At 36.4% G+C, this 14,544-nt stretch overlaps 2 protein-coding genes across 4 annotated transcripts in view; one reads left to right on the top strand and one right to left on the bottom strand.

The window, feature by feature from the left end:
• The window catches only part of PGR (progesterone receptor), a 126,813-nt gene that overhangs the window by 106,672 nt on the left and 5,597 nt on the right, over positions 1 to 14,544 (top strand). The gene's annotated exons all lie outside the window — the stretch shown is intronic.
• ARHGAP42 (Rho GTPase activating protein 42) overlaps positions 6,261 to 14,544 on the bottom strand; it is a 223,325-nt gene continuing 215,041 nt past the window's right edge. Inside the window, exons 23-24 of the mRNA XM_016134018.2 lie at positions 11,988 to 12,067; positions 6,261 to 11,572 (exon numbers count right to left, since the gene is read on the bottom strand). Of these exons, the coding sequence (XP_015989504.1) occupies positions 11,484 to 11,572; positions 11,988 to 12,067 (169 nt within the window). The 3' untranslated portion in view covers positions 6,261 to 11,483. The remainder of the gene's footprint in view (positions 11,573 to 11,987; positions 12,068 to 14,544) is intronic.

Raw genomic sequence — 14,544 nt, forward strand, 5'->3', positions numbered from 1 at the left:
TGGTTTAGTAAAATGATGAGCAGGCAAGGTATTTCATTTGGCTGACTGTAACTGAAACTCTACTGATGATGACCAACCAAATACGGGCTTTTCCTCAATAAAACTCCTCACAATTTGGAGTAAGTCCAGGTTCCATGATGATACGAATGCCTCAGCCTCCTCCTTGCTTTCATTTTTATGGCCACAAATGGTCACTCCTCCTCTAGGCACCCAGCCATTCTCCAGGCAGAAAGAATAAGAGGAAAATAATGAGGAAAAATAGGAAAGCACATTACAAGAATAAAAATACTTTTACAGAAATTTCCCATTTATGATTTTTATTACATCTCAGTGGTAGAAATTGTATCAGATAGTCTTCATATTGCAAAGGAATTTGGGAAATATTGTTCTTCGACTGGGTATATTGTCATCTTAAGCACAAACTAAGTTTTACTAAGGAAGAGGGAAGAGTAGATTTGGGATAGGCAATTTATACAGAGCTCCTGCCCAGCCCAGAAGCTCAGTCTAGTGGACTGTAAATGGTAATGGACAGCTGCAACCCAGATACTATGTGCTTTGATGAAATTATAAGGCAAGGTGCTCTGCAGACTCCTGAACAGGATAAGATCCAGAGTCCACTGCCTGAATTTACCACACTTTGAAGCTATACACACTTAGCTGGAAGATATAACTCTTCTTTACCTGTGAGAATTATGCTTACAAATGATTAACTCCCCAAGCTAAGTAGTCTGTCATACCTACTTTCAAGTTACTTCCTTGGCAGTACTTTGGCTCCATGAAAAGCTACTAGGGTCTGCCACCAGGTTTATGGCCTTCATATACCTTCTCCCAAGCATCACTGCTTCCAAGATCTGCAGGTCTGCACAAACCAAATGTTCTACCACTCAAATTCAGCCACATGTAATAGAGAACAGAGATTTTAAACATGTAACAAGTAAATGGTCTAGGAGAGTGGCAGCTCTGCTCCATGAAATCATGCAGTGACCCAGACTTTTATCTTGTCAGTCCATCAAACCTGAAGAGTGTACCTATGTATGTGGTACAAAATCACCCATCTTCCAAGCAGCAGAATGAAGGAATGGGGCAAGGAAGAGCTTGCCTCCTATCTTGAAGAACCAACAAGGAAGTTTTATGTATTTAGTCTTTTTCCTTTGGTTCAAACGTAGTCACATAGCCACATAGAACACCAAAAGAGACTAGAAAATAACACCTTTATCTTGAGCTGCTACATCGCTAGCTAAAAATTGGGGTTTCTATTACTGTGGGAAGAACATTGAGAGCACTGGGAAATAACTAAGCCTTTACCATACTCAAATACAAAGCAGAAGAGCTCAGAGATTTCCAATGCTATGGTCCCATAACTGTCGCTCCAATTATCTATTGCTGCATAACACGTGATGTCAAAATAATAAATAATTTATCATTTTTCATGATTTTGTGTGTCAGGGCTTGGGCAGTTCATTCTTTATTGTTGATCTTTCCTCGGCACTCAACAGACATCTGAGACACATTTGAATCCCCCAAATTACTCATTCAAAACAGTGGCCATGTCATGTCACTTCGACCTCCGAAATGAGTCATTTCCTTGTTCATCTTTTCTAAGGTTGATGCAAGCTTGCCTCCCTGGCTCCACTCCTGCCTGCAGTGCCTGACACGTACACACACACTCGAACACACACTCCTCCATTCCAGTCTTCCTAAAGGTAAATCTGATCTCATCAATCTCCCTATCTCCTCTGATTTACCCTCACACAACTAATCCTGCTCATTTTTTATTTCTTCCTATCCTTCCACCATCTCATGTCAATATGTTCATGTAAGCACCCAACTTCTCAGCTACTTAAGACTAGCTTTAACCCATGAAAAACTGCATCCGACCTTAAGTTTCTGGGTCTTTGCTACCTTTATTCTCCACTGACATCCTATCCTTCAAGGTCCACTTAAGATGTTTCCTTTCAGGTGTAAAACCTTCTCTGATCCCCATCTGCCTTCCTTTCCCCTCAACTCTGGAGTTGTTCCTCATTTCACACTTTGTGCCTCTATCACACCTCATTTCTACTATGGTTTTTAATTCTTATGTCTGTCTTCCTTTGTTATGAATTTCTTGAGAACAAAGACCATGTCTAGTTTTGTGGTCTAAATGGTGAGCAACTAGAAGAGTGCTTAGCACTGTTAATTAAAAAGATGAAAACATAAAAAAAAAAAAAAACGCAGCTCATCCCAGCCCTTCCCCATCACCCACTTTCTTCCTTCTCTCTCTTCTAACCCCTTCATTAGCCTCTTCCTCTGTGTAAGTGGAAGCCCTGCTCCCTTCGGCTTGTCCCTTCAGCCCAAACTTGGGGGCATGGTGACATCCATCCAGGTACAGCCATTCCTGTTTCTTTCTTTGCGTGCAATCTATCTTCTTTTTCTTTGCTTCTGCCATTTCCTGAATTCCGAATAGTGCCCTTTCTCTGTGCCCCTATAGCACCCAATACTTACTCTTTTTAGCCTTTCGTCAGATCAACATTTCATTGACTTTTACTTATGTTACTGCAATAAACCACAGTCCTCGTGAAAGGATATCTAATTTACTCAGGATCACCAATGACTTGCACAGGTTCTGGCGCTCAATACTCATCTTTTGAGACTTGTCTAAATACCCATTGGATTTTTCTGTTTCCTCTGTGAAATCCTGACAAATGGTCAATCATCCAGACATGCTCGAACGCTCCCTGTAATGGAAAGCTGTTTCCTGAGTTCTATTTTTAGAAGGCTTGGTGATAAAAATTACCTTTTTTAAACCTAATCTCAATTTTTGAGTTTTCCAAAGGGTCCTATCTTTGGCCTTTGGAATAAGACTTTAAGTCCTGTCTTTTCTTGCTCTTAGATATCCTCGAAGGCCTCAAAGCTCTGTTAAACCTGAGCTTTTCAGACTGCGTTGTTTATATAAATCATCTTGCAAACTTAAAATGTAGATTCTGATTTAGAAGGTCTAAGATTCTGCATTTCTAATCAACTCTTGGGTGGTCCAAAGGTACTCACACTTAGGAGTAGCAACACTCTGGTCTGAAACATTTTTCACAGGATAGGGCTTCCAGTCTCCTCACCACTTCATTTCTTCTGGATAAGGTTGAGTTTGCCAAAGATCTCTTTCAAACGTGGTGGTACATAAAGCTTTGCCATATTCAGTTTAGTAAAAAGGTGGTTCATTGTAAAGAGTACTGGGTTTCAAAACAGGACACCTAGGCTTTTGTCCAAGCTCTGCCACTGCCAACTATGAGACATGGGATGAGTCAGAGAAATTAAACTTTTGGGCTGTTTTTCCCGCCTCTCCCCCCACCCCACCCCACACCCGGTGACTTTCTAATAGTTGGGAGGATCAAAGGATTGTGTGAGGGAGAACATGAGCATTGCGGCTATGTACCAAAAATTTGGGAGCCATTATTTAACTTTTTTTACTGTAGTTTAAGGTTTCACTGATTCTTCTGCCATTTGCTGAATCAAAAAGTTGGGAACTCAACTATAAAACCCCTAAGACCTATAACAACTTAGTAACATCTATTAGGTACAAGACACTGGGCTAAATATTTTATACCTATTTTCAGACACCAAAAATAAAATATTTTTTTCTTCCTTAATAGTCAAGCATGGCTGAATCTTGCCTTTTGCCTTCCTGGTCCACACGTACCCATCAGAGGAGATATCTGTCATCAGATCTCCTTTTCAAATAACGTTAGACTTTTCAAAGCATACAAGTTGCCCTACCCATATATCCAAAAAGTTGGTGATCGGATTATAGCAGATATGAGTCCATGATTCTGCTAACAATGTGTTGATATGACCTTTCTCTAGCCCAGGCTGATCCTGGGAATCAATTTCAGTAGGCTAGCTCCTGCCAAGTTGGAGAGACAGACTGTTTCAGGTAACATTTCTTTCAATAAGTATTGTTTCGAACATCATGCTTGACTCATTTATTTACCCTAGACACCTAGAAACAGCATTTGTAAGCATTCAATCAATATTTTTGGGATTCGTTTTCCCAAGAGTATCCTATACAAAGAGATTTCAAATGTTCTCATCTACACATTTTTTTTTTTTTTTAACAGCAAGAACTATTACATAAGAAACTTGGAAAGGATTTTTGCTTCTTGATTGCTGGCTCTGCAAAATTTCATTTTTAGCAACACAACTTCTTTGCCCTAAGAAATTCAACTGTAAATTTAACAGAGATTAATTTTCAAATTGGGATTACTTTACGTTTAATAGTTTAGAAAATTGAGTTCTTCAACATCACCCCCCAAATCATCCAGTTTAATCAATCAAGTTTTTATAGGTTTAGCAGTGAGAATATAAAATCTGTGTCTAATCTGTCCTTAAGAATACGTAATGTTCATGTTTGGGGGTATGTTTTTCCAGCAATATAGAAATAACTTCAGTGGAGAAGCTTGCATTCATAGGATGTTAAAGAATGAATTCCACTATTCCTGTGCAAGGAGACACAAAAACAACACAAGCCTACAACTGCATTCTCTAATTTCTAAAAGAGTTTGTAATGATTGTTGCTTTGTTAATGAATCCATTCATTTAATGAAATGGGCTGACCCTGATCTAGTGCCTGGGACTCAGTGATGAATGGGCAACATGTCTGACACAGTTCCAAATTCAGTGGGGAAACCAGAGAAAATATTTAAGACTTGAATTAAAACAATTTAAATTACAAAAAAAGAAAAAGAAAGAAAGGAAAGAAAGTGTCCCCAGTTCATGTCACTACCTTGTGGCTACTTTTTGTTTTAATTTTTTCACTATTAATTGAACTTTAGATTTTACTTGGACGTCAGTTTTTCCATCTATATATTCTTTCCTTTTCAGGATCCAATCCAGGGATCCACATTGCACTTATCTGTCTGGTCTCCCAAGTCTCCTCTAATCTGTGACAGTTTCTTAGTAGTTTCCTATTTTTCATGAGCTTGTAAGGCTTGAGAGGTGCTGGCCTAGTATCTGTCCTGTAGAATGTCCCACATATGGGTATGTCTGATGTTTTTCTTATGATTAGACTTGAGTTATGAGTTTTGGGAAAGAAAATCACACAGGTGATATGCTCTTCTATCACATCATATTAGGAGTTACAAGTCAATCAATCACATGATACCACTGTTAATTTTTACCACTTAAGATAGCGTCAACCAGGCTTCTCCCCTGTGAAGTTATAATAGTTTTCTGCAATCTGTTTTTTGAAGTTAGTCACCAAGTCCATCTTCCAATGGGGAAGGGTTAAACTGTAGCTGCCCTAAGGGAAAAAGAGTAATGCAATTCCAATACTTACTTGAAATTCTTCTCTAAAGAATATCTGTCTCCTCTCCCCTATTTTACATTTATTTATATAAATGAAATTTGTCATTTATAGCATTATAGATACCTACATTTTTTATACTTTGGGTTATAATCCAATCATCCACAGCTACATTATTTTGTTGCTCAAATCATTCCAGCTCTGGCTCTTGGGAACTAGTTTGTTTTTATTATTTCTAAAATAGTAGTTATAAGGAGTTTTATCTAGGTTAATTCCTTCTAATCCAACATTCTCAAACGGCAACTATTTCACAAGGATCTCTAATACTTATTATAACAATTCTTTCCTACTTAATCATACTAGAAAGTATTCACATTAATCTTTTTATTTCAACATGTCTTGTGTCCTGAATTCATTGCTGCTTCTCTGATACTGATAAAAACTACAATCCATTTGAGCAAATCAGGTTGTATGCACAATGGCCCTGTTATTAACCTGTCAGGGTTAGTTTTTGCTAGGTGATTTGCTACATTCTATCGATCAATTTAACAACAGGAGTACTTACCTGGTTTTTTTTTTTTTTTTCCTTGACACAGAAAAGCAAAATTTAGCTAGAAGTCAAATAGTGACCAAGCAAGTCACAAAATTAATAAAAATCTAAGGAGGTATTTGAATGCTAATATTTCTTCCATAACACTTATAAACTTTTGCATATTTGTTATATTTGCTATTCTGTTTACGGCCTATTTAATTCTTTCTCCTATAGACACCTGCATTATTAATAGGTACCAACATTAACATATTTGTTTTGATCTTTCATAATGCCAATTTCTTGGGAAACAGTCCAACTCACAGAAAAGTTATCAATTCTGCTATGATTTTTCACTCCCAAAATGACCACCCACAATACCTGAAACCTTGCTTTTTCTCCATATAAATCAATGCACCTGCCCTCCAACACAGTAGGTCTTCAAGTACAAAGACTAAATTAAAATGTGTTTACATCATTTATTTTTGAAGTAATTTAACATACAATGTAAACATACATCAAAGATATTGTGGCAATTTAGATTAGGAATAATATGAGGTTATTTACATGTTTGTATATGTATGTGTATAAATACACAAAGTGCAGATAAATACAGAAACACTACAAAATAAACAAAAAATTCAATATGATAATTTACTGGCAATCATTTTTATCATTTATTACTTAATTTGTCATGTTAATGGCTGCAAAGAAATTCCTAGTACTGAAATATAGTATCAAAATATTCAACTTTTATATAAACTATAGTACCTCAAATTTTAACAGTATATAAATAGGATTCTGAATTCAAAAAAACAGTCGTCTTCCCTGACAAACTCCCTATTTATTTGCAAAGGTTTCAGCTCAGAGTTTAAGAAGACTTGAAATCACAGCTCTCAATATGTAGTGATATCTTGGATTTTAAACATAAATCATGTACAGTGTGCTCTGTCAAAAGAAGGTGACTGAAGATACAGAAGTAAATATAAAACCTTTAACATGCTGCCATATAAAGAATAATGCACATTTTAATTTAAATCTGCGTGGGTTCAAGACAAAGCTGGCATGCTCTCAACCTTGGAAGGGTAAAAACCATGGAAAACAATGCTGAGAAATGGCAGATGATACAAAAGGGAAGAAAGTGGTCTTATAATTAAGGTGGTCTTGGGACTTTCAGTCCCTGTGACACTCTAACCATTAAGTTCTTCATGTAGCCGTGTACATGAACATCTTTGGTGATGGAGGATATCTATGTTTCTAATAATGTAAATGATCCCTGCCTTCTGGGACTCCTTAGTAAGCACACAGACTCCATCTCTACCTATAGCACCAAGTATTCACTTCTGAACTTGGCATCACGTCTATGAGTCCCAGAGAGTGAAGTGAAGACTTAGTGGGCTCCCTACCTCATACAACTGCCTTTAAATGTTGGTCTACAATATACAGATCAGTTTTCTGTCAATGGCTTGCTGTGAGGGCTGTCGACATTCTTATTTGAGACTCTTTATTTAAAACGGTAGATGTAGCTGCCTTAAAAAAAATAAAAAGCAAACAATCCTATTTATTGATCTGATCCTCTAAAAGTCCATTCATAAGCTTGAGTGTGCAAGGTTACTACCAAGTAGAACCTGCACATTTGAATCAAGAACATATTAGTAACAATGGATAGATATACAATGAATGTGTTCATGAGATGTGAGACTAATTGATAAATACCTGATATTCAATGTTTGGATCAACAGGGAACAGCCAAGATACAGACTATTCAGAAAGGTTAACCTCATTTGTGAAAAGTGTTTTGATTTTGGTAGAGAGACACACAAAAAAAAAAAAAAAAAAAAAAGGAGGCAAAATTAAACTGCATTTTTATCCTAAGTGGGTAGAAACTTCTAGTCAAGAGGAAAAGAACTTCTGGACAACTGTCATGTGTCTGCTTTTCTTCATAACCAGAAGATATGATTTTGGGGTCTTACTCAGTGATTTTAGGTCAGAGTAATAGCTGCAAATTACAAATATATTATGGCACAAAGAACAAAATCTGTTCCTAAATCGGTCTGCCACTGACTTCAATAAAGTATAAATTATATTGGGGTTTTAAATGCTAATGAAAGCATCCTGAACACATAATTTGAGGGGTTCACTACAAATTTAAGTTGTTTAAAGAAAGGCTGTAAGGGATTCTTCTATACTAGTATCCATGTGGATGATATCCTTTCTCACATCAGACACAGACCTGAAGAATGAGACTGGAAGTAAGGTTAGCAGGGTGTCACCTTCACAAGATTATGATGTCAAGTTTATCTTCCTTATAACGTAGGGGAAATTTAGACGACATGCCACAGTATATAAAATGAAGTATCTAGAATGAGAATAAAATAAAAGTCATTTTTTATCTTTATTCTTCCTACTTGGGAACCTGGATTGTTCTTGATTATAAGGTACATTTTGTTTCCTCCACCATCACTGAAAAAGCCAGCAATCAAGACATTGTTGAGAAAACTGGTTACCCTCATTCAAATTACAAAGCAGAGAGTGCAGATGCAATTAGCAAAACCACTTACATCAAAAAAGGAGACATGGCACTTCCTCATATTACACAGACTTCACAGGAATACAAACATTATTTAACTGTTCAGGCATATTCACTTACAACAGAAAAAGCCTTCAGTTTACCGACCAGTTTCTTTAAACTTGGTAGAGTTATGGCACAACAAAAGAGTTATCTGTTAAATACATAAATGTTTTGTGCTCAGGGATATTTTCACATAACACACAAGACAACTGAAACTCATCAGTCTTATTCTCATACTGATTATACTGTAAGCAGTGATTAGGGTGCCCACATCGTGTGTTTTGAAGGTGTGAATGTGGCAATTCTAACATAACTTGATGTTGTCTCCGAAAAGCTACGTTTTCATTATTGAAATTCTATTACAATTTTGAATGTGATCTTCCTTCAATGAATGGCATTATTTTCTTGTGTAATTAATATTCTGTGTGATTTGGAGCACATGTCTTATCTGCAGGAAATTTATTTCTAGGGAAAAATACCTTTAGTCTGCCTCCAGTATATGGCTGTGCCTTGCTTACACATGTAATCAGTATGAAGAAAAAAGGACCATCCTAACAAATCGGTAAAATTAAAACTTCAAACAAAGACACAAATTAAGTGAGTACTTCTGTAGCTTGTTTCAAAAAAGGAACCACAACAAGAACTGACACAAGATACGCATCACCACAGAGAGATAAGGGCTGGTCTTCACACCCATGTCCTACTTATCAAAAGCTTTAATTCCTGACTGAGAATCAGTAGAATTAGCTCACAGACAACTCAGAGTCAGGAATACTCTGGTCTGTGCCAAAATAAAATGAAGGTGAGATTTCTTAATGCAAGAGCAAATGAAGTATGATTCTGAATCTCTCTTTTGAGTCAAGTTAGTCTTTGAAAGAAAATCGATTTTGCTTTAAGAAATTCTAGTCTGACAAGATGCCAGATGATGTTAAGGGTACTTAAACGGTGCTAAATAGACTGAGGGACTGGTACACAGGAAAGACAACCTTCTGTTCCAGCAGAGGGAAGTCAAGGTATCAGCGATGCTATTAATTACTAGTTAGGGCCACCAATGATTAAGAGATCAAGAAGCTCTAGCAACACCTGATTAGAGTGTGATTATAGATCAAGAGCAGGAGGCAAAAGAAAAAGAAATATTTAGCAGATTTCTTCATTATATTATTAATTCTTATAACATTAAATATTTTCCATTCCAATGTACTGATGTTTATTTCTCGTTGTGACTCTGCCTACTGTTCCATTTTTAATTTTAAAAGCATACATGTTCCAAGACATAGTTTTGTGTGTATGTGTGAGCATATAATCTATTAACTTTAGAAACATTAATTTAAAGTAGAAGAGACTGAGATTACAGATTATAATATCACATAAAAACTTTTATACGGTCAATACCTGAGTGCTGCACAGTGAAGAACTCTGAAGTAACTAGTAAGATATGACAAAGTGGGCCAGCACTGTGGCAGTTAAATGGCAGGTAGCCAGCTTTTTGGAATCTTGAGAAGAAAGACTCTTTGCCACATACAAATATTTATAGAAACAATATATTAGAATTGAAATAGAAATAATAGAAATAAAGGTTGATGCATGACCAGATGTTGATGGTATATATAAATGGGTAGTAAATATCTATTTCTATGCTCTATAAATTCAGTGAAATTCCTAATAAAGGCTGTAAATTGAATGGCAAGTAAAAAAACATGTACAAATTTTATTCCTATTAAAGATAAAACAATTTAAAATTTTGTGTTTCAAAATAATTTAAGAATCCTTTACCTTTATGTTTAGATTCTGTGTCAACTAAGTATAGACTTTAGAAGGCATAGCTTTACTACTAGTGTCTGAAAACAACATACTTATCATTTGTAGAGAATTTCTCATTAGCCAAAATTAGGTATTAATAAAACTCTTTGTCACTTCAGTATTTTAAGTTGTATTCCTTTATACTATACTTTTATATTGTTTTCCTCTTATTGTAATTATACTTTTATGATGCCCCTATAATGTTAATGGCAGAGGATATATGCATATAATTTATCTATATTTATATATTAATGTAGTAAAATTTCATAAAAATTGGAAAGTCATAAAGGTAGTTTTAAACAGCCTCTAAACCAAGGGTTGGCAAACCATGATCCATGAGTCAAAGCTAGCCTGCCACCTATTATTGTATGGTCCATCAGCTGAAAACAGCTTTTGCATATTACGATGGATTTTAAAAAGTCATCGAAGACTATTTCATGTCTTGTGATAATCATGTGATCTTCAAAATCAGGGTCCATAAATAAAGGTATATTGGCGCACAGCCACACTTATGTGTTTGTTTACTGTCTATGGCTTTTTGCTACAATGGCAGGGTTGAGTAATGCAATGGAGGCTACAGGGCTTGCAAAGGCCAAAATATTTACTATCAGGCCTTTACAGAAATAGCTGGCTGATCCCTGCTCTAAGCTTATGAATGGTGTCTCTGGAATGCTGGACGGAGTGTTTATAGTGGGTCAGTGTATGACTTAATTTGGTTTCATTTACAGACATCATATACATCATTGCTTTTGAATATTATCATCTACCTGGTAAACAAATAAAAATAAAGTTACATTTAAAAAAACTTATTTCATTGAAATGTTTAGGACCAGCAAAACAATCATATGTAAAAACAGTATATTTTTAAGGAAAAAGATAAATGAACAATTTAAATTACATTTTTTTTAAGTAATGATTTCAAAGTTCCTCAGAGAATGCCAGACAGTTAAGGGAAGATTTCAAAATCGCTATATCATATTTCTGGTTTTCAAATTTCTGGGATATATTTCTTAATACAGTATTTGAGATTCTTAATTGTTAGGGAAGAGTCACTGTGGAGAGTTACTTATCAAAAAGAAAGAAAGATATTTTTAAATAAGAAACCAGCCAAAAAATAAAAAGAATGGCAAACTATTCAAGCTCTTTTTTCCTTTTCCATTAATAGGGAGCTACATAGTTGCTGGTGTAGAACATGATAGAAATTGTTTTCACTTAGTGGGCTGATCCCTATATCTGTGTCAGATAAAATCATAGCACTTATTATCTGTTACCATGGATACCATGAAGATACTGCCATCCACTAAATAGTATTAAAGGAAGACAACATAATTTTCTGGGACTAGTCCTGTTTTGCCTTCATAAGTTGCCTTCAACCATCCCGGTTCCACTGATGGGTACACTGACAAAAAAAAAAAAATAATAATGTCAATCAATATTAGCTTCAAATAATTATATACACAAATGGGTAAAAATCCATATCAGATTGCATGCATCCACTCAATTGTCAAAACAATGTCAGCATTTTCAAAGCTGGAAATGTCAATCTTTCTCTCACACACACATTCTCTCTCTCCCTCCCTCCCTCCCTCCTTCCCTCTCCCTCTCTCTCAATCTCTCTCTTTCTCTCTCTCTCTCAGACCAGGAAACTAGGGTCCAGAAGAACATGATGTGTTCATTTGAACTGGTTATGAGAGGCAGGGCCTGGACTAGATTCTGAGTCTCCTGGCTTCTGCTTCATACTCTTACCACTACACTACTCCTTCACTCTCCCCATGATAATGATACACGTAAGCCAAGGAAGTAGGTGCACTTACCATTAGAAAATATCGCCCCCTGCGGGAAGGAGAGCTCGTGGCTGTGCTCTGCTTTACAGGAGTACATGGCTTTGGCTTGGCTAAAAGAACAAAAAACAATTTGTAACAACCACAATACTAAAATTGAGTACTTATGCTTCAAACTACTCTTAAAAGTGATATTACTTTTTAGTTGTAATTGGAATATAATATGTATAAAGTGCACATGTAAGTGTGCATAAGTGTGTTTTCATAAACTGGACACACATGTGTAACCAGAGAACACTGACAGCAAACCAAAAGCCCTTCTTCTATTTTTAGGGAATGTCTCCAAAAGTAACCACCTGGATGCTAACGAACAGCATAAGTTGGTTTTTAAAAAATGCTATCATTAAATTGCTGGTAAACAGGCTGTTTTTGATGCTATACAGAGGTTCATAGGTCCCTGAAAATTTTTTTTATCCACTTTCATTTTTTCAGAGTACCAAAGGTGAGATCCCAAAATTAAATGGTCTACAAGGTATAGTAAATGAGTTAAGTGAGCATGATGGATAAGTTGATGATAAATAGCAACCAACAATAGACTTACTGGCAGGGAGATGATGGGGACAGATGGAAGCTTTGCAAACTATCGAGTATACCCATCTTTTAAAAAGGAAAGCCAATCCTCAGCTCTCAACAACTGTACCATCTGGGAATTTGGGCTCAACATAGTCAGATACTCTGGTGTTTTAAGAGAAGCCAGAATTTCAGAGTTTTATATGAGATGTACTGGAAAACATCTGAGCCACTACTAAAAAGTCATCACCCAAGGCTGCTAATCAAGCCATCAGTCAAGTCACCTTTACTCCACAACACCCTTACGTTGGTGAGATGTGCAACTCCTCCCAACTCCACCTCCTTCTCACCGGCTCTACTTCCACCAGAGCCCACCCAAAACCTTTTAAACTGTGGTTCACTCAATGGCTTTCTAACTTCCTAAAATCCTCTAGACTTCTTGTTTTGTCTCCTTGCAATCCATTATCTACAGAGTAGCCAGAGAACAGTTTGATAAGGTTCTGATGGCTGCGTTATTTTCCTGATAACAACCCTTCAACTGGTTTCCAACTCTAGCTCCACACCGTATCCAATCTATTGCTTCTTTTGTACCTTCCTCTACTCATCTATTGTACTCCGGTCCCACTGGCCCCCCTTCTCCTCCTCAAACGTGTGAAACTCATTCCACCTCAGGCCCAGCTGACCCCTCTGAGATATTTTCTTCTTGACTGTCATGTGGCTATGTTACTTCTAGTTCGTCTTAAATTTCCTGAGCTTTGCTGAAGGCCACGTCTTCCCTGACCACATACTCTAAAACAGCTGCCTAGGTTGTCCATACTCTCCTAAGTCTGCATGGTCCTAACACCTGTAATTCTTCTCTCCCAGTTAGAATGTAACCTCTGGGAATGATACCTGATGCCCACCAGTAACTCAGTAAATAATTTCCTAAATAAGTGAATTAAAAAAAAAAAAAGCGGCAAATGCTCTGGGCCCTTTTTCTATGTGATGAGCCCTTTTTAAGATTCAAGGCCTCACGTCTTTTCTCCCTTTGGTCCCAGTCCTTTACTTGCAAAGAAGCATCAGAAGTATTTGCCATCTGCACCTCTCTCAAAGCAGTAATGTTACATTATTTCATTTCCCTGGTGAAACTAGGCCCTAGGTCATATCTCTGACACTTCCAGAATGAGGCTAGGTCATTTAACCAAGGTTCCTAAGTGGATATCTGAAAAATAGAAAGCTTATAGAGAATAACTCTGGCCCTGTCCCCAGAGTCTACTTCATAAGAGGAAGTGTCAAGCTGTACTTTCAGAAAGTTTGCTAGGGGAGTCCGCAGCTGTCAGGTTTGGGAATAACCACTAGCTCACTTTCCAATGAAACATGTTTTAAAGAAAAATTGAGAAAATGGAGGCACCAAGAGAAAGACAGTCCCTCACACTGAAGGAGAGAGAGAGAAGGAAGTCAGCACATGAATGTACTGACTGACATGGTATGGGCGGGCGGGAGAAGATATCAAGTTTTAAAGAGTTCTATGAATCAGATGATGATACTCTTAAATAGAAAAAAAAATATTAGTTTTTCTTATAAGTCTATTCAAACACAATCATTTGATCTGATATCTGATGTAAATATGATTTTTTCCCCCAAAATTAAATTTTCTAACAACAATTTCCTCCAATAAACATGAAGTCTCATTGCCTTGAAATAAAGTAAGAGATGCATAAGGAAACAATTTCCAGAGTTATAGAAATGATCAAGATATAATAATCCTTGCAAAGATATAATTTTTGAAATTGCACTTTAAAAAAGCCAACTAAACTTTTTATTAATATTTCAGACATGAAAGTTCTCTTTATAGTATTTTATAAGATTAGATGGTAGACAAAGGCATGAGAATAATTATTTCACCAAATAAACAGATATTGTTAAATGTGTCAAAAACACACGGTACAAAAAATATGTCATGACTTCAATTATCTGTGCATGTGTCTAGACAGGTATAATTTTCTTCTGCTGGGCTCTGTAACTACAGGTGTTAAGTCAG

This window comes from Rousettus aegyptiacus, unplaced genomic scaffold (genome assembly GCF_014176215.1).
Source record: "Rousettus aegyptiacus isolate mRouAeg1 unplaced genomic scaffold, mRouAeg1.p scaffold_m13_p_5, whole genome shotgun sequence".
In the NCBI taxonomy this organism is placed as follows: Eukaryota; Metazoa; Chordata; class Mammalia; order Chiroptera; family Pteropodidae; genus Rousettus; species Rousettus aegyptiacus.